Source organism: Macrosteles quadrilineatus, unplaced genomic scaffold (genome assembly GCF_028750875.1).
Source record: "Macrosteles quadrilineatus isolate MER2022 unplaced genomic scaffold, UCM_ALF_1.0 Scaffold_3__2_contigs__length_128488019, whole genome shotgun sequence".
In the NCBI taxonomy this organism is placed as follows: Eukaryota; Metazoa; Arthropoda; class Insecta; order Hemiptera; family Cicadellidae; genus Macrosteles; species Macrosteles quadrilineatus.
In genome coordinates this window covers 38,167,085-38,191,579 of record NW_026542596.1, presented here as the reverse complement: position 1 = coordinate 38,191,579, position 24,495 = coordinate 38,167,085, and the positions used below count along the sequence as shown (strand labels likewise).

Below are 24,495 nucleotides of genomic sequence, written 5' to 3'. Positions count from 1 at the left end.
TAAAAATTTCTTACACTTAAGGTTTAAAAAATGTTATTCCTGATATCCTCTTTAAATGCCTCATTATATCTAAATCCTCATTAAATAGTGAATTAACTCCTACATAGATTGTTATATCAGCTACCTTACCTTTAGAGGATTAAATACACTTGACAGTCTCCCCAGAGGACTAAATACTAGCTGCTATCCTCCCTTTATCCCACAATTCAAAATCCTAACCTAGAGCCTTTCTTTGTACTAAACTAACCAAAGTTTTGGGTATCCGTCTATCAGAAATGACATTTCTTACTTTATTTCAAGTAATAGAAGAGGTTCTACTGTACTTCCCTTTTCAAGCTTTAATATTGTTATGCCTTATTCCGTTTGGTTTTTTTTTATCATGAGAGGTTTTAAGGTCATAAACATCTATGGTTGAGAAGTGCAAAGGCCTACTACCTTGCTTTCATTGAAGAGCTGGGTGATCGGCTGTTTGCCAAGTGAACGATGCAAGTTCTGCAGAGTAAGCATGAACAGAGGGTAGTGGTTTCCTCCGTCGGCCATGTCTGCCACCTCAGCCAGTGCGACCAGGGACTCGGCCACAGCCAGGGCTGCCAACCCGGCCACAACACTGTGTATCTTGGGCACTGCGGCCTCCCTCTCTGGTATGGAGTTGACAATGTTACGCAAACTGTCCACGACCTGTAAAAGACATTATGTTTTCAGAGATTCCATTTCAATCAAAATGACTTCGAATGTTATGCAATATAGCCTATATGACATTTTACACATGCATTAAAACTTAAGACGTTACGTCAAAAGTAGGGAGAACAGGGTTTTGTTTCCTTTCTAATTTTCAAGATGAGAATTTCCTTCTCATGCAACAAAGGAAATTTAAGTTTGGAAGCTTAAAAAATCTTCAGTAAAAATTCTTATAAATGGCAAATTACAAACAAAACCAATATTCAGTCTTCATTGAACTGCTGTATCATCTATGATTGCAGAAACATCATCATTGTAACCCACCAAAGCAGAGAAATTGTGATAGTCTCCCGGAATAGCTAAAGTTTTTCCATGTAATAAAACAAATAAACTACTAAGATTTTTTGAGAATATAGCAGGCTTACCTGAATGGGAAAGAGTCAGTCATGTTACAAAAAATCCTAAAAATCTAGGCCCCTGTGCTCTATGTTACACCCTGAAATATACTACTAAGATTACTTAAAATATTGATTAGGCCTAAATTCAAAATTTGATTTGAGCAGTGATTAGATTTGTAAAAAGTGAGGTGCTGGAACTGTAACCTATTTAATGTGATTTGTACCTATTTATGTACCTTTTTATACTAATATTTTTATCTTTCCGAAAGAGAGGAACCGGAACTCTGTTCCACCTTGTTCCCCCACAAATCGAGCACAGGATTTGACCTAACCTAAGCCGTTACCGAGATTTTTAACCGATTGAAGATAAGTGATCAATACCTGTGTACAGGTGGCGACTCCCTCCTTGCGCAAAGCCGCCACAAAGCTGACGGCCAGCTCTCTGTCAGCCTCTGTCTTGTCCAGTGTTGTAGTCAAGACACACACAACTGCCTCCGACACGAGTCTCTCTGGCACTCGTTGCTCCTTCCACCCGGACACAGCAGACTCCACGCTGCGCTCCTTCAACAGCTCCTCAGTGAGTGTCCCGACCTTGCGCAGAACCTCCTCCTTGCTGGGACCCTGGACAGCACATGTCACTTGTAAATCTTGCCTACATAGCCTAGTAGCTTATATTCAGGGATGGACGGAATCACAGAATTATGAGAAACTTTTAAGGGTAAATGTAACTGGTGTTTCAAAATTAATAAGGCTTAAAACTTTTATTACACATCAAATGTTTTCACACATCAAATGTAAAAGCAACTTAAAACGTTTTAGAAAAAAGCCTACAAGTGTTCAATGTTTAGCACTATTCGTCACACAGCACATGTAAAGAAAGACGATTGTTTACTGATCTTCTAGTCTTGAGGCAATTTTTGGCTGCTTTAATTGAGTATTTTAAAGTTGGGCAATAGTAATTGGTAGAACATTTTATTCCCTTTGAGAATATTACCTTCCACTTTGGTCAATTTCCTCACCACTTAAAAGTTACTTGCAAAAAACTTAAACAATCTCCGAATTTATAAAGCGTTAGAACCCGATATTCATTTTGAAACACCCACGATCCCTGATCTTTAGAGCCTACATTTAATTTGAGAATTTCTTGGGTATGTTTTTATTTCAACACAATCGCTGAAGAATTTCTATCAGCCTTTTGACTTTACTTTAAAATATGGCCTGAAGTCTTTACTTAGAATTTTGTACATGATTATTCCTTTAACAATTTTCATCTAAATTGTTTAATATATAAAGCTAGCTTAAGGACAAAAAAAACAAATAATCTACTCAAATATTATTTTTTTAGATTTACATTTAGGCCAACACAGAGTAAAATCAAACTGTCTTCTTTAAGAGTCCTTGGAGCCTAGACATTCTAACTCATAAAACAATTCAAAAACAACAAAGAAAATTTCCTATCCCACAGTATCGTAGATATTTAAATTATAATCACTTTATAGTGTTTGAACAAATATTTTTGGATGTTAATTAACTCTTCAGAAGCTGTTTGAAACTATCCAAGATGGCCGTTAACAAACATAAGATCAACGACTAAGTAATGTTTTCCAAGTAGGCCTACTCTACTATTCCTCACCTTTTCTTTCTTGTTGCTCTTGTTTTTATCCACAGGGGCAGGTTTGATGACCACCACGTTCTCCTTCACAGGGTGAGGAGTCGGCATGTGATTGTTAACTGAAAAAAGATTAAAAGCCGATTAACACATTTATTCAAGCACCATTGCACTGCTAATTTTTGTAATCTAATCATGAGATAAATAAAATAACACTACCAAAAGTTATAAAGTGTAACAAAATTTGTTATAGATCAGATAGTGTTGGAAAGCTTGCATAAAAAATATTATCGTAGAATTCTGGGAATGTGCCAATGATGTGGAAGCTTTCCATGTCTAAAAGTGTAGATTTTTAGTATTACATTTTATACTGTAATATGGCATTGTCTTTCATTAGTAAAAAAAACCCTGATATACATCAAATAACTATTTATTTAATAAAATGTCTCAAGAATTAAAGAACAAAATACAGTCCAAGCATTTCAAACGCACCCTTGCTAATTTTCTTTTTAAAAAACCCTATAACAGTATGCCTTCTTAACTGATCAGGATGTGTTAAAGTAAATTTGCTTTTAACAAAACTTTTTAATTGATACATTTTGTTTAAACCACTTTTATTTTTATAGTTTCAGTTTATTTTAGTCTTGTATAACTCCTTAGTCTTAAGGTAGCCTATTTGTATTTCAACAAAGTAACCAGTTTTACCTAACCCGCCATGTTAAACTTCCCTATCCCAAGCGTGATGTATACTACTTCTTTACTTCATGAGTGATGTAAAGTTGAAAAACTCACTCGGTGAGGTAACGAAACCCATTTAAATAACATTGAGTGGGTGCTTGACTTAGAAATCAGCTGTGCGCTTGAATTTTATTGTTATGCTTAGAAGAATTTTCCTAACCTAGCTTTTGTTTGTAAATGAACGTTACTGTTAGAAGATGAGTGAAATGGATAATGAAATATATTGTTCGCAACCCCCTGAATATTGTCGGGTCAGATAAAATCTTGTACGTTACACGTTACGCAAGAGCTTGTTTACATCACTTAGGAGAATTATGCAACTCGCTTCCGCTCGTTGCACAACATTCAGCTGCGTGTAAAAACGCTCTTACTACACTTGTAATGTAAATAGCTATTATAGCATAGCTATATTATGTTAACGTTATGTGACAATAAAGATTTATTTATTTATTTACTAACAGCGTAAAAAGTTTTAATTTCAAACCTTACACAGTTGCAGTTAACATTAAAGGTTAATGATTCAGAAATATTTGTTTTTACAACGTGGAAGTAGTAGGCTGAGTATTGTAGACTTAAGTGCATTGTACAATGTTTGACATAAAAGCGTTTTTAAACTCAGGAATTGTCACTAAACCAATTATTTATGTTTTAATGGGTGTAATGTCCTAGTAAAATAACTCATTTGGCCGTTTATGATGATATTACATGTAATACCTTTTACCGAACTAATAATGATTGATCAAACATATGTTTAACCTCACGATTAATGTAGTTTCAACTAGTTTGGGTTCTTAGGTTGAACCATCAGACAAGTAATAGTTTTTCATTGAACTTGTATGACTTTTAATAACTAACCTATGTACCTTTAAGAGATGTTTTTGACTGTTTGTTCAGCGTGTTCAGGTCTGATGGTTCAGCATAACAACTATAAAATAGCTGCCCCTACACCAACCAAGGATTGCTTTATGCAAGTACTGTAGGCCTAATTGATCCCCCACAATTGTATAGACTTTTATACATGTAGGCTAGTTATAAGTTGCACTGTGTACCTGGTGGAATGGTGTTGATCTGAGGTTTAGTGTTGAGAGGTTTAAACACCATAGAGTTGCTGGGCGGCCTCAGAGATATCTCGTCCAGGTTGGTGGAGGCCTGCTGATGGTTCATCATCTTCTTGAAGCGAGGCGCTAGTTCCTTAGCTCCTGTAATAGTTGGAACTTTATTGTCAATGGTTCCGTAAAACTATTGTAAAAATTTAAGCCAGTTTAATTAAAAAAGATCCTATTTAAAACATTAAATATACATACATATATAAATGATTGAAATGATGTGATTCACATCTAGGAATTATTCAAAGGTAAAACTATTTTATTTTAACAGGAAAACGTCATGAATATCTGACTGACATTGTTACATGGGAACAAAGTAGTACAACTTTTTGTTTGTTTATTTTTGTATCAAAATTGATTTTTGAAGAGTTTTTAGAATCACGGGTACTTTTCTATTATACCGACCACGTCTAAAAAAGAAACTGTTCCAAACTAACCTAACCAAACTTGCAGTAAAATTTCAAAATCTCATTTGATAGCAGAAATGACATGTAGGGAATGTCAAACATCGAGTTTGGTTAGGTTGGTTTAGAACAATTTCATTTTTATCGGTGTGGTCAGTATAATACAAAAGTACCGAATCACGTATTAAGTGAACATAAATGATGTTCCAAAACACAGTTCGTCCAAAACTAATGATCGGTCTTTTTATAGTAAAGATTCTGTCATTCATTCATTATGTTTCACCTACGAATATAATAAAAAAGTACAATATAGCCTATGTGTTTAAAAACGATCAGGAGAAAAGTAAATAAAAACATCAAAGGAACAACAGTTGTCAATCTTTCATTGTTGTTAACAGCCGTGCAATGTTACTTAACAACATCCGAGAAATATTTGCTTTTAAAGAAAGACTAATGATAAACATAGAAGGGCCTAGATTTTTGCTATTTTTGAAAGCTAGAAAAAATATGTTCAAGCAGAAACAGCCTGAACCAAGTTCATAAGAAAATGATAGGCTCTAGGTTAGGTCTAGATGTGTACCAACCAGAATTATTGTTAGAATTGTTGTTATGCTGGTTGTTGTAGCGGTGGTTGTTTTGCTGGTAGAACTGTTGCTGGTTCTGTTGATGATGATTCTGCCGAGAGTTCTGACGATATCCTGACTGATAACCATTGTAACTGCAAAAATGCATAATCATTCAGAATGTTGATAAGAAATAGGAAACAATAAATAATATTGGTTGCAAGTGATGTTAGTAATTGTACATTAAATAAACTGATTACCCATCCAAGGTGTCTTGCTGACCACAAAACCAGTAATCGCATATGAATTTTATAAAGGCCAGATAAAGCCTGTGACTTCTTGGCAAGCTTCCAATTTCATTGTGTTATGACCAAACTTTTGCCAGCTACACGCACACGTTGTCCAATTTGTTTTTAGTTGTGGCCACACTTTTTCTTACGACGAATCTTCACAAAATCTAGGTTGAAGATAAGCGACGCTTAAATGTACATGTAGACTAGACAATGAAGCCATAGTCTTCAAAAACTATGGTAGGTAGTCTTAATATTATTATCATTATTATTATTATTATTATTATTTCTTTGTCATGAGAGCCGAAGCCCCCTGACTACATACCCGGTACCTGTCGTGAGACTTACCCGGGCCCCATGATGTAGGCCGAAGCTTACGCATCAACCTTTTGCACATCATGGGCGGATGACTTAAGGTCATCAGGCTCACCGGCTGCCGAAGCAGACCCTTCGGAAAGAGGGTTGCCCCTCAATCCTAACCAGGGTTTCCGGCTACTTGTTTAAGCGTCACTCCACCTGGGTTCCACTAGGTCGGGACCTAGAGGACCATGGTAGAGCGCCCCGACGCATTTAGTGCAAGTAACACTCGGGACCTATCTAATCCCTGGCAGGCAAACCCGCCATCAATAGCCAGAAGGAAGGGGACCGTCAGCACGCTGACGGGCCCTCCCATTTACACCACTACCCGATCGAGGCCTTACCCAGTTGCTGGGAAACCAGAGATAACCAGAGCGATAGATCCCCAGATACCCCTGGCGGGCTCGGACCCAGCACCCGATCTACTTCGTTTGCCCGTCAGACCCAACATCACTGCCAGGCCATCAGGGTTTCCCAAAAGGAGGCAGGTATAGAAGTGGGACCCACCCGGATGAACCTATCCACCAGAGGTGGCGACACCCTTGACTCAATTGAGGTTCCGGGAAGAACCCCCCACACTCAAGATAACCATACCGTCCGTGCTCAGAGACAGGGATTGGTTTGCATAAGTGCCTACAAACCGTTACCCTCACACTGCGGAAAGTTACGTTGCCCTTGAGTGTCCCCGTGAGCTACGGGTACTTGCCCGTTTTCACCTCCAGGAAAGGTTACTTCCAAAGTCGAGGATTTGCCACACTGAATGCTGGTCGCACACAACAAGCAGGCCGAAGCCCAAAGAACCACAGACACAGGTAGGTTAGAGAATATGATGCACTTCCATCTCTCCTAGAGCTAAACACCCCTCCATCCTGGATAAAGGAATGTCACTGGGACCCAATGCCCAGTCGTCTATGTCTGTGGCCTACTTGAAAATGCCGATACCAACACCGAGCAGTTACCTCCCCTTTGGGGGCTAGGTTTTTCACCTCCCAGGACGAGGCTACTTCCAAAGTCGAGGATATGCCTCACAAAATGTCAGTCGAACACAACAGGTAGGACGAGCCCGAAGAACTCAAGTCACAACCACAAGCTACAGGCAGGTGAAAGATCTATGAACTTAATCAACACTAGCAGAGCTGAACACCCCACCACCCTGAATGGAGGGAATGTCACTGGGTACTCTCACTTTGGGTAAAACCCAAAGAGGCTGGCTTGTCCAGTCGTCCATAGCTTGTGGCCTACCTGAAGTGCCGGTTCCAACACCGGGCAATTACCTCCCCTCTGGGAGGTAGTCTTAATACAAGAACAGGATTACTTGGCAATAGCACTATGGTAAAAGACTGTAAATTGTCCATGAATTTTAAATTTTACAACACCCCTTATGGCCGAGCGACCATTCATTAACGGTGTTCTGGGCTCTTTACATGTTATCGCATCGATTATAAAAAAAACATTTGTATGATCTACTTTTCTATACACAGCAATAGGCGTACTTACGAGTTGAACTTATCCGATTGAGGATGCAGAGGGCTGGAATGCAGAGACCCTAGAGGACCTCCGAGCATCTCGTCCAACCCGCCTCGGGTTTTGAGGGAGTATCTGTAAAACTCATTGTTCATGTTCGGCCGCCGGTCTGAGTTCCTCGAGAAATTGTTGCGTTGCTCATTCTCTTCTTCACAGAGCTGAAAAATGCAAAATAGACATAAGCAACTAATTTACAGTGGAACTACCTACTACAAAATATCAAAATGTATGAATTTGGCAGCCACTTTTACTTAACCTCTTACAGCACTGCCTATAATGAAAAAAAAGTTTCAAAATAAAGGATTTCGTCGAACATAAATCAAATCATAAGCAAAAACGCAATAATACCTAACTTTGTTCACTAGCCAACTGATAACATGTTTCTAACTCAATTGAATAAAAGGATCTGACATTGGTGAGTAATGAAAAAATTACACTAAAAATTAATAACAAATGAGTAAAAGATAAGGCGGAAAGCCGGACATTAAAAAGTTGCACTGAGCTGTAGTTGGGACGTAGACCTACCTGATTCATGGGCATGGGTCCCTCATAGTTGGTGGCTTTGCGGGGAACCCACTTGTCTCGCCGCAGCTCAATGACATCTCGCAGCATGAAGCGGATGCGAGAAGGCAACTCCTCGTTCTTCGCAAGGATCTGCATGCGGTTGAAGTATTGCTCCATCAGTTTCTGTAAAGATCGATATTTTAATGGTGACCAATTCAACTATCTAAAATAGCACTAAAACGTTTTTGTTCTAAAATATCAGACTTACCTGAATAGGAATGAGCCCACTCCATGACGAGAAACACAAAATACTTAACACTATAGCCGCGGTCACACTAGGCTGTTTAGTAGCCGCTTCTAACCAGCCGCTGGTAATATTGCTGAATATTGCCAGCAAGCAGCCTAGTCTGACCCAGAACCAGCGGCCGGCGAATGCCAGCGCGCTAGTGTTTACTAGCCACGATCAGAAGTTGAACATGTTTAACTTTTGAGCGCTGCCTACCCTCCGCTGGCAGTCACGTGATCTCCTCACTGGCACCAGCCAGCCAATGTGAACCCCTAGTAGCTAACAAGCGGCTGGTTAATTAACACATGTATAGTTTGTTTTGCAGTGTTGGTTTCGTTTACTGTATTTTCTATTTATTTTTGCGATTAACAGTGAATATGGTTGACAGCAACAAGTGGACAGGTAAAGACATAATTACATTTCTAGATATATTTCAAAATTATCCTTGCCTATGGGACCCTTGGACTGCAGACTACATCAACAGAAATGCCAAAGACTCAGCTTACAAGGAGTTACTGGAAAAACTTGAAGAACAAGGACTTAAAGCAGAATTGGCCACATTGAAGAAAAAAATAAAAAGTTTACGCGATACGTATCGAAATGAAGTTTATAAAAAAAGCCAAAGAAGAGTGGTGTCAATAGATGATATGGTGAAAACACATACACAACATAATGCTTTAAAGTCAAAAGCAGCAATTGTACTAGCGGCTAGTAGGTTTATAATGTGAACCCTTCAGATCCAGCTGGCTGCTGGCGATATTGCCAGCGGCTGGTTAGTAGCGGCTGCTAAACAGCCTAGTGTGACCGCGGCTTATACACAAAAGCTGGAATATTACGCCATTACTGACAGTATTTTCAACAAGGGAAGGTAGAGTTGGGACAAGGGACAAACCCTTGACCTGTAACAAACATACGGTAAACCTTATACTAAATCTACTCGTATGTTTCCAGATGAAACTTCTTTCATTGCCAGCAAAATATTCAAACTTTCTGGTATAGTGTTAACGCGTTTAAGTTTATTGTTCTGAAGTAGTGGATTCTTTTGCATTCAGGTAAACCTGATATCCTCAAAATAGTTACTACATATAAATCAAATGCAGTGAGAAGCCTACACTGGGGGCTAGTTTACAAGCTACATGTATAAAGCAGCCTGTAAAGAACCTGACTATAATTTTTGTTTTTTTTTATCTGCTATATAGTGTGTTAGTCATAAATATTGACCACTAAATAGATGTCTGAATTAATGTCATGGTCTAATTATTATTTCAGTGTTCGGAGTTGAATTTATTTGTTAGTTGTTTAACAAAACTATGTTTTTGGGATTTTGTTTGCACACTTGAGACGTATTGTGACTTATGTCACATACAGTATTCATGTTAATATGTCAGGGTCAGAAATCCAATTTTATTCACTTTTGATTGGTTAACAAAAATTATATTATATTCTGTACATGTAACTTTAACTTACAAAAAAAGAATCACGTTTAGGCATGAAATTCACATTTGGTTTTGAGATTCAAAATTTCTGGTTTTGACCATACCTTGCGCTACACGCCATCCTTATTGACGCAATCTACGGACATCGGCAAAGGACCTACTAAAAGTAGACGGAGGATACTCACAGAGCCTTTGTCCGTATCCAGGATGCGTCCGCAGGTCCTCATTATCTGACAGAGGCACTCCAAGTCCTCGGCCATTGGCTTGTTGCGATGTGTTGTGCCCAACAGCTGCTGGACACACCTGTGCAGGATGCCTTCCGCCAGGATCTCCAGTTTTCCAAGTTCTCCGATAAACTGAAAGATAATTTTAAATTATTACTCACACCACAAGTTACTGTAGCTTTATAGACATTCAAACACACACACACACACATATATATACACACATCAATTCGAAAACCACATTTTGGGTTCAGTAGGACACAAAACGGATATTTCCATCCAAAACTCTGCAAATTTTGACAAAATCAATACGATACTTTTTTCATACTATGTATAGTGAGAGAAAGTAACATGATCAGCCATTATCAAAAACTCTAAACAGAATTTAGAACACTCACCTTAATGTTGCCGAGCATCTTGCGCTTGGCATTCTGTTTTCGCTCTTCTTCTTCAGGGGTGAGGATCGCATCATCGGGGTAGGCGTCGGTAGCATGCGAGCGGTTCTCAAACTCAGTTTTGCACTTGTTTAGCAACAAGTGGCGGAATGTGCCAAGGCTAGATGGTGGATCAAAGTTGGGAGCTTCTTCTGTCAGGCGCTTGCACAGCTGTGCATACATAGAACTGTACTTCGGCTCATCTAGCGCCTTTTCAAAGATCTGCAATTAGGAAAGTAATTTCAGTTTATCAAACACCTAGTGCACTAATCCTAAAACAAATCTCACAATGGCATTTCTATCATTTTTCAGAGGAATAGAGTTTAGCAAGCTTACCTAAGGAGTTCAAAGTAGTAAACCTTCATTAAGGTTTAAGACAACGATATTGAGATACATAACCAAAAATGTTACAAAAAATTTATCAACAAAGAATAGAACAGTTTATATAGCTACTCAACTATAGGTGCTGAGAGCACCACAAGACACCACACTAAAAGAACACTACAAGAGTGTTATATTAAATTTAATATAAATTTTTAATACAAATATTCTGTGTATAGTCAATGGTTTTATTAATTTCTTAATTAATCAGCGAAACTGTACATTTTTCTTTGAGACTTATTTACGTTATGATAAGGTTAATTATTTTTCCATCTAGTGTTTTTGTGTGAAGCAGTGAATGACAACAAAACCTCTCCCCATACGTCACTTTGGGGGTCTTTTCCATTACTGTATTGTTCTTTTACCCACTATAGTAACATTGTTGAGCGGAGCGAGCGAAGCTCTTTGGGATCAACTTCAATGCAACAAATAAAGAAACATCACTCAATAACGGCTGAACGCATTTCAGCCAAACTTAACAAAATTACTTAGATCAATAGTGAGATGATTTTTAAACAAAAAAATTTTAATTAGATAATGCCAATGCAATTTAAAACGAACTTAAAATTTCCAATTTTTAACATTAGGCTTATGGGACTAAAGTAGCCATGACAGTTTTTTTGTTTACAAGAAAAATGTAAACCTTACCAACAAGATGACACCTTTGAGAATAACACTTGAATTGAGTTCCGTCTGCAGCAAGTCATCACTCAGCTTCTGAAACTTCTCTGGTGTGAGCTTGTTGAGGATTCCTCGCACCTACAACCAAAACCAACAGATAAGGTGTGATCACAATGATAGGAATTACAGCAGGCTTATCAGAATCTGTAAAAGTCCACTGTGGCATAGGAAACTCAGAAATCTGACACATACTTTCTCCCATTAGTGAGTCAACAACACTTATAATGGACAAGTGGTGGGAGTGATATTTCAAGAGGAAAATCACTAAAGTTGCAATAACTTACAGCATTGAGGGTTGTACCATTTTGTTAAGTGTTAAAAAGACCACAACATAGGGCCATAATTTTAATCTTGTTTACAGTCGGTTTTTGAAAATGACATTATTCTGTTATTTTGTTAGTTTTTATGGGAAATCACTGGAAAAATCAAAATTTCAACAAATTAAAAATAATACCTGGAGATGCCATAGATTAGTATCTACATACCGCATTTCATCAAAATAGGATCACAGGTTTAGTGGGTAGGTCTGTACATATCCACATACATATAGACATCACTTAAATACTTTTTGACAAAAACAATACATTCTCCATGTATAAGGGGAGAAAGTAAAACAAGTCAGTCGCGTCTTATCCATCACCGGCGCCGCATCACGTTTCGCAGTCGTTCTTTAATTAATGTTTAAATGTTTCGTGCGTGTTTTCGTGTGTGTAAATGTCTACATGTTTTTTGTGTAACCATGACGAACTCAACACCGAGGGATGTTTTATAAAGAAGCTGGCGTTCAACAAACCTGAAGATGTGCCAGTGATAGGCATGAAACAGCTGTAGTTTCATAAAACTACCGAGGATCGATGACAGAAGCCAGGTAATTTAAACCTTATTAGTGAAAGTAAAACGGTAAAATAGTATATTTTATCTTCCCAACACAAACTTTTCTTGGTTGAAAATGTTGTAAGAGACAGTGAAATATTTAAGTGTTTTGTGAATAGTATAGTGATGTTATTTTTTTTCTTCATTATGCTAGAGAGGACTAGGCCCTACTGTATTTTCCAATCTGTTAAGTTGGCTAAAACGACAAAAATCCTTCTAACACATTTTTTTTGTTCCCTAGGGGTGTTGCTCTAGCACTTCTCAAGGTTAAAAAGAGTTTTAATCAAACAGAAAATTTGCCAAATATATTTAATTTTTCCGAAATTAACCATCTCAGTTATTAAAGTTTTGAACTACTTTAGGCCTAGGCCTACATGGTTGCTGTCAAAATTATCCTGATTAAGTTACTTCTACAAAATGTGGAAAAATGAGATTGTTGCTTAATGATCATATTAGGCTACAAAAATGTCATGTACACATTTCTAAAATGATCTCCCAAATTACAATCATAATGTCTCTATCACAACTTCTTTCACAGCTCAGTTGAGAAGAAAAGAATGGATGAAAGAATTTGATGTCAGGCAACTATGCAAACATATGTCCCAAAAACACACATACGTTCTCAAATCGCCTAAGTTAGGAGGGAAAAAGCTTAATTAACACATTGAGCGCCGAAAACCCTTTAACAGGCGCTCGCCGACCCGACTGAATCAGCGATTGCTATTGGTATTGAAATATCGTAAGACGAATCACAAAAGAGCAGCCAGTGGTGATTGTTCTGCGTTACCCCGATAGTGGACGTAGTTCACTGAAACACCCAAAGGTAGCAGCACTGCCTGGATCAATAACCAGAGTCTTTGTAATATGGCTCGAATAGGGAAAATCTCCGAAAACGGGACAAAAGCATTGCCAGTCGGGTTTTTATGTGCAATTTTAGTACCAACCTACACCAGAATAAAGCTCGCATTCTAAGCTACAGGCTGGTAACGATTACAACGTTCCCCGGCAATGGCGTAGCTCACATTGAAACAAGGTTTTTGCTATGCTAACATGACGGGCGCGCCCGCCAGACGCTTGGTGTGCCAACTGAGCATGGCGGGCCGGCCCGTCACTCGCGCTCAATGTGTTAAATACAATATTCCTCAACTGTACACAAATATTGCAAGAATCTTTTAAGCATGGTTCCACAAGATGTGCTAACCATTATAGGCCTATTTAAAAAATCTCAAGTACCGGTAACTGAAATTTACATTCAGACCCACAAATCAAGGTGAAATATTTCCTTAAATGCCAAATAAACTTTAGCCTAATCAGTAAATTCCATTCAGTAAACATTAATGGATACAGCAAATCAACAATAGATTGTAAATATCCCAGTTAATTTTGTAGCAACTATATTGTCTCGATCACAACTTCTTCCATAACTCATAAGAGAAAGAAAGAATGGATGAAAGATTTTTATGTCAGGCAACTATGCATACGCTTTGATCCATGTGGAGCAAGTGATCTCAAATTGCCTGATTTGCATTGTAAGTTCAACAATTGAATAAAGAAATGTAAATAGTTTTTGCATCCCCATTCTTTGCATCTCTAACAAACTATAGGCCTATTTGAACATCTTAAATTATAATAAAACTAGTAAACACGTCACTCGAAATCAAGCAATTGCAAAGAAGTAAAGTAGTTATTTAAAAACAAATATAAGTCATCATAATTTCCGATGAGTTAAAAATACTTTGAATTGAAAAATAAATAACAGGAATTAAATTATACAGCTTATCAAAATGTAAACATTAATGTTCTTCATAAGGATAACATGGGCACTTTAACAGCCACTGGGGCAGAGCCCAAGGGACTTATTCAAAAATGTAAGGTCAGTTTGCAAATCTACGCGACACGCTCTTTCCAATGAGACGTCAATGGATAAAATCAGTTAAGAAATGGCGGAGGAGTTCAACCGACAAAGTTTCATGTAGCGTATTAATTATATAGATGAAATCCACACCATAGTAGCCTATACAAATCTACTACTCACAAAAAAATTAGTTTGAGTCTCTTTACCACTCTTTCCCTGCTCTCCTAACCTAAAAATATGTTATGGTAGGTACCCGTATGTTTTCTTGCAGCAATATTGTTTCGATCACAACTTCTTCCATAACTCATGAGAGGGAGAAAGAATGGATGAAAGATTTTGATGTCAGGCAACTATGCATACACTTTGATCCATGAGGAGCAAGTGATCTCAAATTGCCTAATTTTGCTACAGCAATGACGAATGAATTAATTTCTGGATTACATTCTACTGTTATAATGTAGGGCTAGGCTATTTTAAGGAAATATTTCGGTTCATGAGTAATATGAGAATTCGGAAGTATGGCGATGAAAATCGATGGCCTAATGCTGCATAGTAAGGAAAGTTGCATGAAAACCAAATTTTTTGCTAGAGATCTATTAGAGGACTAACCTTGCGGAAGATCTGATCATTTCTGGTTTCAGGGGTCTGTTGTGCAGCATCGCGTCTATAACTTGAAGGAGGAACCCAACGTCTCTTTGACGATTGCAGGGAGCGAGATTCGTCCCTAAAACATCAAATTTACTAATTTTCAAAACACTCATGAAGGTTTAAGAAGAGTTCACTATTGATTTTTAAAACTCTTAAGCTCTTTGCTGTTCTTAAACAACATGCACTAGCAATAACAACAAAATTAATAGGTAAACATCTAATAAAACTGTTATGATATATCAAATCATAGCATGAGTTAACAGATTATTTGTGCAGCTAGTGAGCGAAGTGGCACTTTTTCAAATTAAAATAATCTGCAAGCCTCAGGCAGCAATTTTAAGTTTACAATGAACACTTTGCACACAAATTGTACATACTGTACATTATTTTTTGTCTACAGTTGTTAATGTAAGATTCAGTAGTACAAAATTTAATAAAACGCTAATGTAAAACAACAGTATGCAAACAAACAATGAAAAAGAGTTTGATTGTATAAATCCTCTTATTCATAAGTACGGTATAAGGTATACTTTACAAAAGAACAATGATGGTAAAAGTAGCATTACTGTATAGCCATAAATAGTTACTGTAATAGTTCATCCATTGTTTGGTCTAAATTTTGTTTTTTCAGTTGTCATTCAGAGTGAGCAAAGCACTGAACTAATAAAACTGGAGGTAGCACTAAATGAGAGAATTGAGAGACGTTGGCCGCCATAAGTACTAGGGGTACGGTACAGTACATTTGTCTAAATTGATCAGTGAAGCTAAGTAAATCAGCTGTTTATTAAATTAGAAGTAACCTGTTTGGATAACTATTTAGGAATCAGCTGTTTTGCAAACTAATTCAAGTGAACAAAATGACACCTTGTTTGACAATTAATTGTAGACAACACAATATGTTAAAGGATCTAAAAACATGAATTGTTAACATGAGATAGGTAGTTGAAAATCATAAAGAATGGAAACTCACTGGTGAGTTTTATGAGATCTCTATCTAAAAATTAAGGTGAAATCAACACAAAGATCGAACTAGCCTAAATGTAAATACAATATAGGCCTACACAGGGAGAGGGGGGAGGGAGGGGACACTTTTTGATTACCGGTATTTATTTTTTTAATTTTTTTTAGTTAAGTTAGGTCAACAAACAAAAATGACATGAAAGTATTATTGATTTAGTAATAAAATAAAGTAGTATAGATGGTTGAAATTCAATTCATTTTGTAGTTAAGTATTTAATACTATTACTGTGCAAAGTGTCCCAAACCTCCCTCTATGAGGGAGGCTTGGGACACCAGTTGGGGAGGGTTGGGACATATTGAATGAATGCTTTTTCAAAATAAACAACTGCATTTATCTATATATTAATAGGCAAGCATGTTTCTTTAAAACCTTTTTTCTCAGGTCGTGTGCATCGCAGAGAAAATCTACGCATACTGTTGGAAAGATATTTTCCTGTAGATGTGCAGAATGCCTCTAAAAATTAAAATAGGCTAACAAATAAGCACAAAAAATTAATTTGAAAACTTCAAAAAATTAACATGGAGCATATGGGTTGCCATGATGGTGACGAAATAACAACAAAATGTAAACAGAAAATCAAAACAAATGGAAGAAATTCAAATCACATGTGTTATTTACAGTGCGGGGAGAAAATAGAGAAGTCTGTACATTAATTATTTTTGGTCGAGTTTCGACCACAGGACGACCACTAGTTCATTCTTAATAGGTAACAGAACTTGTAGTATAGGCTACAATAAAGTAAGGCATACTGAGTTTGATTACTTTTCAAAAACATTGATTTTTATGAAAAACAAATCTGACCCTATCGTCTTGCGTTGTTACTTCGGGAAACGGTAAAATACCAAGTACATTCCCAACATTAACACGTTCGCTGCGGCACGTCAAATAGCGGGCGTATCCCCAGTGCGGCGCAGCCCTCAGCGTCGAGTAAACCCGATTGCCGCGTGTGATTGGCCTTTTCAATTTTGGTCTGACGAATGGCAAATAAAGTGAGGGGATGTCCTGCTTTACAACGAGAGTCGATGTAGTTCGCTAAACACCCACAGATAGCAGCACTGCTTGGAACGTAGCCGGTCCCATTGGAATTGTATTGCCAAATGGAGGGAAAAAGACGGGACAAAAAGAAGACTTTTGAGATTGCCAGACGGGGATTTTACGGGGAAATTTACTACCAACCTACACCACAACAAAATGCAAGTCAAATACTACACGCTAACGTCGTATAGGTCCGCTTTTGGCCGACGCTAGAGCAAAAACGAAGATATACAAAAGGCATTACCGAGCGTTCCCGATGGGGTACGGACGCACCGTACGGGGGCCAAGCGCCGTACCCGATCGGGAACGGCCGCACTCTACGTGTTAATGAATGACACATCTTCTTCTCTTGCAATAAACACTTTTTTAGTGGTGTCTACAGCTTTTAAGGCCATCATGATCAGCTCAGCGTCTTCCACTGGTTTAGTACCCTTCAGGACACTGTCCCAACCCTCCCTCATATTACTGTCCCATGCCTCCCTCAAGCACATGGTTAAACAAATGAGATTACTGAAACATAACCTCAAAAGTTAGCTTCATTTATAAGCAATCAAAATCTTTCTTAATCATTGAAGTATCCAACAAAAATATTGCACTTGCCAACAGTTTTATTTTGGTAGATTTTCATCCAATAAGTTGGGTCGAAATACTAGAGATTTCGTCAAAAAATCAGTTAAACTTTTATAAAAACTGAACCGTGTCAGGTAGCTCTGCCAAACTTCAGAAGGAGAAAGAAAATGGAGAGAAATATATGCTGTAGAAAAAAGAGAGCAGAGATATCAACTTAGATAGGTTAAAAATGAATGTCCCATACCTCCCTCTGTCCCAACCCTCCCCACTCTCCCCCTACACACTTTTTATAGTGTAGGTAGGCCTAAGCAATAAGTCAGAATCCCTAAAAGTGCTCCATCCCGATGACCCAATGTAAATAGGCCATGTAAAAAAGTAAATTGTCAGAAAGGACTTAAATATAAAAGTTCAAATAATAGTTAGTTATCACTCTGAATATGGTATAAATGATATACGATGAACATTTTTAATTAAAACTAAGGTTAGTTGCAGCAAAAACATTCTGATAGCCTAAATCTCAACCTTGTATTAATTAAGAATGGAGATGGAAGGTATCGCTAATAAATGTTTCAAAATGTTCTCACAAGTTTAGGTTCTAATGAGATGCTATATTCTAGACTCTCACCTTCCTCCCGAGACACGAGAAGCACCCCCCGGTCCTCTGGGGCCGTCCGTTGTGTCTTGTGTGTCGCCGCCCACACAATAAACTGGTTTTATATTGGTTTTCTCAGTAATGGAGGGGGTTGCTGAAAAAAGATATTCAATTGTAATTTGTAATTCTTAAGCTAATGCATGGGTTACCTGAAATACAACAATACAAAAAAGTTAAAAGTAAAAATACATTGGTTGTATAAAACAATTGGTTGAAGACACATGTTTCCCGGGCAGAAGAATGTTGTTGATAGCCTACAGAAATTGTACCCTATAATAAGATGGGTATGAAAGAACCTTAGGCCAACACATAGGGTCAACAGATGACTTGGCTCTATCTAATACAACTAAATTGAAATTGCCTCAATATCATTTTGTTATAAAAGGGTCATTTTGAGAAAAATATTTTGAAAATTTTAAATAGGCCTATGCATAAAAACAGTTTTTTTCATATTTAAGAAACAATGGTATCAAAAGAAAGCTTATAATATCCTCTTTGGATATTTTTTTGGCTCTTTGGAGGCAATGCCAATTTTTTTCTTAACTCACGGTGGTTTTCATTTAAATAATTGTTTTATCAAAGCATGCCATAAATCACATTTCAGAATAGGGACTTCTTGTCGGCCCTTTGTTTTTTTTTCCATAAGATAAAAAAAGGAAAGCCTACCTCTTGCCAGGACCGCCAAATTTGTGAGATATTTTGTTCCCTGCAAACTGAACTTTGTTGTAGTTCACTTTAATTTCTACTAGAATGCAGTACAATTCATTTTTTGGACTAAGTCTGTTTATAAAGTGAATATTAGAAATGGGACCTCTTGCCGTTATGGCAAAATAACATTGAGGACAAGAGGTTACTTTTCTCAGACCGTGCAGAGGCTAACAAAATTATTTATTTTGACCTTTTAATTCTTCAATTCGATATTTTAACGGATATTGTCCTGTTCTATGTTAAACAAGGTATAACAATTGATAAAAACCTGAATTTCGATATTTTCGATCTTACCTACTTATATTAGCCGTACTGAAAATTTTGCATCGCCTACAAGAGGTTCCTTTTCGCTTTCCACGTCACATATATTTTAAGCTAAGAAGGATCATGAAGAAAACCATAAGCCGTGGACACCTATCAACCACATAGGCCTAGTTGAATGAAAGGTCTTGATGTAAAACTACCCCTCAATTAAGGATTGGATTTTTTAATTTAAAAAATCTTGAATCTTGAATTTATTTACACTTTATTAAGTAAATTAAGTCCTGGCTGTTACATTTATTTTTCCTACTTATAGTTTGTTTGTTTGTACTTTTTCCTGTAAGTTATTTTTTTATTCACATCATATTGTTTTGTTACGAGAAAATTATTAGGTAGTTTTCATCCTGCCACACCTAGTTGAATGCAAAAATACAAGTTACACAAGATATTTGCATTACAGTAACTTAATATAACAATAAGTACGATTGAGTATGGTACATGTATAGGGGAACTTAATCCATTGTAAGTGTAAGTAACGGTGTTAACAGTAGATTTAGAGACCACAATATTCTCTTTTGTGTTTTCTTGCCCTGTGGCGAAGCATAGGCAAAACAACTAGTTGCAATACAGTAAAGAAAATTAAACATGATGACCAGTATGATTTCCAAATGTAAAAGTGGTGACAATCAAGACTCGTGTAGGCCTATCCTATAACCAACGAGTAGGCTACTGGTGACCAAAATATAATGTGATGGTTGAATCAAACAGTATAAATTAGGCCTAAAGAGAAAATGTTGACGACCACGATACCTTCTTTGCGTTTGCAGTTATATTTTGCCGAATCGAGTCAGATTCCAGTAAGTTTAAGTTACATCATCAACCTTTCTACATTTTGAATTACCTACATTTAAATAAGTTAGGTATAGGTGTTTATAAAATTGAGCTTATCAATGCGAGTTTTACATACTTGTCTATCTTAAGCTAAATTGGGTGATACGAAGCACTTCTTCCTCTAGCATATTTTGGGCAGCATAAGTAACTTAAGTTAAGTTACACTATTTCATTTCACACTACATCACTCGAGACTGCTATTATTATTCCAGTAACAACAACAAAGTAAACGCTGCTGGAATTTGATCTGTCATTCGATACTGGAATAGTAAATCGCTCGCTACCTAACTTATCGCATTCCATTAAGTTAACTCGAATGCGAGCTCGGAATGTAAACGCGCCTTTAGGTCTATGGGGGTTTGTCAGAGTCCAATGTTTATAACAATTAATTAATTTAACTCATATGTGTATAAGCTTGTAAATAAATATGAAACAATAAAGATTTTCTTATTTCTGATATTTAGTAAAAAAAATATTATTATGAGGTTAGCTTGGAGTATCCTAAGATTGTGCAATAACTTAAGATATTTTTAGAATAATGTTCAAGTTTTTTTATCATGATAAATTTAAGTTAAGTTACTCGTTCTAATGCTAAAATTAATTGATGTACCAAAACTTATTATTTCCAGCAAAATAAAATGAATTATCATTAGTACATCAGCAGGGTTCTAAGTATGAACAAAGAAAATCGCCACTGACGTCGGCACACCACCAAAGGCACTGATTACACAACATGCACCAACTGCTGAGAGGAGAATAGACATAAGAAACTGTACAGAAATATTACTTCGACAATATAATATAACTTATACAATTTTAGTAAAATAGATACGAAATATAAATGGCGTGGCAAGGAAGTTAGTAGCCAGTTTTTCATCCTATGACTGCAGGACGCAAGCAATCTAAGTAGGCCTAGGTCGCAACCTGCAAGTGTATCTTTTCCTTTGTGATTCCTAAGACAACGTTCTAAAGGTAGGTAGGCCTACTCTTATACAATGCAAATTCCCCATGATAAAGGGGATTTTCCCATAGAAAGCCTAATAGAGGTCATTCACCTCACAGGACTATAAAAACCTGCATACATGGAAAAACACTTACTAGAGCCTATTGTGGGACTATGAAACTCAATTATAGAATTAAAATTTCACTTTTGTTCAATAACAAAATACGATTAAACTTAATCCACTTCACACTATCACCGCGACCACAGATGAGTTTTCACTGACGGCCAGCAGTACGGCAGAAGGGACGAGCAGACGCCATTTTGAAGTGTAGTGACGGTAGAGTACGAGACGCCTAACCTCTAGACGCTGATCGATAAAATGACGTCGGCTGCTACAGATAAAACTGTGCACAAAGTTCACATTGTAATCATGTGACACAACTAACCTAAATCACATTTTCTCGAACATAATAATTATTGATGAACCTGGAGAATTTCATATCACTGACGTCGTAACACCAACACCACTGTGGAAAGAAACACATTACATCGCTATGATCAGATCAGATCACCTGAAAATTGGCTACTTACTTTGAACATAACCGGGTTCGCGAAATTTCATAAATATAAATTAAACAAACTGAACTGAGAGAGTTTGTGAAACGTGCGGCGGTGTGTGCGTCAAAGCGAACAGTTTAAGAGCTTGTTGTTTAGCCGACGTCCACACACACACGGACGGACGGACGCGATTCAAAAGAAAAGTGGGGGGGATAGATGAATCACCCCCTCCAAACATTCCGACCCGTCCCTGCCCACTCCCCACTACCCTCCGCGAACCATGGACAAGGTCGTTCACGTTCATCCAGAGATCCACAAAGGAAAATGACCCCACCTGCTAGGTGTAATTGAAATTGTCAAGAAACAGAAATTAAGGAAGGGCTAGGGTCAGAGAGTGCTACAACATCTGACAACGCATTGAAATTTTATCAGGATTTTCCCTAACGTAATTTGAATTTTATTGGAAGCAAAGGCAAACATGCGATGGAAGATAGAAGTCGAGGCTCAAGGAGACGAAACAACAAGTTCAATGTTTTATGCCAAGGTCTCCACGCAGCGTCTTTTCCCTTGTTACTCCTAACGATGATCATTTGAAAATACCAGGAAACCATTGTTTATTTTTAAAACGCGTCACTGCTCCACATCCCAAAAATTCTATGAAACCGTCCACGTTTCTATAAAATTAACATTATTGTCAATTTAATTCAACATTATTCATTATGGAAATCATTATGAGAAATCTGCATTAAGTTAGGTACCTATACTACATCGTATTCATGTATTGATTTACAAATTGTAACAAATAAAAACTAAAGTAATGCTGGGATTTTAATGCTTGGTAAATTTTTAAACTCGTATAAACCTGATAATCTATTTCCCTTGTATTAGTTACAAATAGCATTACTGTAGTTGCAAAAACACTCATGTATTTTTTTTATCGCAATCACTTAGTATTATTTCCTGTAATATCAAGGACATTTTAAAATTGAAACTCTTTCATTAGGAATTATATTGGAAGGAGTCATAAGAAATCAAAGGAAACAAATTAAATTAGAATTTGGCGTTTGATTTGGCACACAAGACCAGAGAGCACATGGTTGCGGGCACGGGTACGAGCTACGAAACGTCACGATGACGTCACATAAGTGTAGTAGTGCCAACCGTAGCGTTGAACAACGGAAACAGTGGTCTCAACCTATGGTGAAATTGTCAACCTGAACCTGAGTTTTACCGTTTTACCTGGTTTTGCCTACGCAAAATGCAGATTGCAGAAAGCTCGCAGACACATAGTAAACGACAAACGTATAGTCGGTCCTATGATCAAATCTGAAGGTCGCTAGTTCGATTTTAAGCTAAATTGTAATAATAACAATAAATATTAAACGTAAATTAACTGATTACTCTCAACACGCTTATATTTTAAATTATATAGTTCTGAAAGACAGGTTGTATAATTTACGCTAAACTGTTATGCAAACAATGGTAATTAGCGGACATTAGGCTACATGTAACGGGGAGTTTTACCGCCAAACCAAAAAATGTGCGAACAAAATCCGCAACCAAAAGCAATAAGAGTTTTCCACACTGCATGACAGAAATGGTATTGTATGCTGGGACATCAGCTGTTGGGACGCCATTTTGCCCTCGATCGCCCTTTAAACCCTGTCAGAGGGGTATTGTAGTTTCGCCGTTTCACCGTGCAAGCCAGAGACTGTGCAGGTGGCGAAATTGCTCCATCGATCGGGGAAGACTTTTAATAGCCGAGGTACGAATATAAACCGGACAATGGGTAGGCCTACTGATGGGGCAGTGGAAGGGTTAAAATCTAGTTGACGCATCGTGATTGCATAATCCTTCCTTTCGTAGGGAGGTGTAAAGGGTATTTTCAAGAAGAGATCACAATTGAAACTTACTGTGAAATAGGTGGTGCAAGAAATCCCAAGGTACATACATACACGTAATAAACCGAAATGATTCGGTTTACTTACAATAGTGAGGGAAACACAAAAATGTACTTTATTCTAACAAGAATGTATGTCCCTCCAGACTATACCCTTAGCAAAATTGCAAAGGCTATCATCAGACTTGCCTAACGCCTTTGACCAACATAAACTCACAGGTATGAATCCTAATTTAGCCGAAACTAACCGAACCCTAATTTCTTGGGTCAAATTTCAATAGTGACGTCACTTTTATTGAAAATGCCGTGAAGATGAAAAATGAACTTTCTGTGTTAAATTTACCTAAAATATATGTGTCAAAGTGCTACTGTACATGGTGTTTTACGAACATACACGAGCGCCGATCACTATAATTCCATTAAACAACTTTATTTGAGGAATCCAACAAATGAAAATGGGCTCAACTACTAACGAAAAGCTAATAAATGTAGTTTTCCAATCCCCGAACGAGGCCAGTGGGTCAATTACGCTCGGGGAAACAGTGTTTTCCCACGAAATAGCGAAAGGGAAAGAGTTTTGATTACTGTCAATGACACGCTACTTGCTATTGAAGTATTGATGAGACAATCACAATACATAGGCAGGACCCCAACTCGAACCCTCTATAGTCTGTGTGATGGAACCTGTATTCTGACCTTCCGGTCTACCTCGGCATCGTATGCCAGTCCTCAGGTAGACGGAGAGTCAGAAGACAAGTTCGATCACACAAACTATAACAATGAATAAAGTGCCGTAGTATTCTTTACAGTTTGGATGTCTTTAATTTATATTTAGACGAACAGACGTTTAAAGTGCATTCTACGATCTTACAATATGCATACCTAAAAATATGACTTTGAACCATTGACTATAGGAAAGTTGATGTAGGGTCATAACAGTTGCTCACAACAAGTTATTTCTTATTCC

The 24,495-nt window shown here is 37.3% G+C and overlaps 1 protein-coding gene across 1 annotated transcript in view; it reads right to left on the bottom strand.

Annotated features, from left to right (window-relative positions):
* Nucleotides 1-21,814, bottom strand: part of LOC128988860 (eukaryotic translation initiation factor 4 gamma 2-like) — a 30,248-nt gene extending 8,434 nt beyond the window's left edge. Inside the window, exons 1-13 of the mRNA XM_054410579.1 lie at nt 21,662-21,814; nt 18,241-18,361; nt 14,951-15,065; nt 11,581-11,691; nt 10,516-10,773; nt 10,079-10,249; nt 8,193-8,354; nt 7,641-7,825; nt 5,518-5,651; nt 4,473-4,622; nt 2,710-2,807; nt 1,458-1,697; nt 436-678 (exon numbers count right to left, since the gene is read on the bottom strand). Coding sequence (XP_054266554.1) covers nt 436-678; nt 1,458-1,697; nt 2,710-2,807; nt 4,473-4,622; nt 5,518-5,651; nt 7,641-7,825; nt 8,193-8,354; nt 10,079-10,249; nt 10,516-10,773; nt 11,581-11,691; nt 14,951-15,065; nt 18,241-18,361; nt 21,662-21,692 — 2,019 coding nt within the window. The 5' untranslated portion in view covers nt 21,693-21,814. The remainder of the gene's footprint in view (nt 1-435; nt 679-1,457; nt 1,698-2,709; nt 2,808-4,472; nt 4,623-5,517; nt 5,652-7,640; nt 7,826-8,192; nt 8,355-10,078; nt 10,250-10,515; nt 10,774-11,580; nt 11,692-14,950; nt 15,066-18,240; nt 18,362-21,661) is intronic.
* Nucleotides 21,815-24,495: the final 2,681 nt, after the last annotated feature.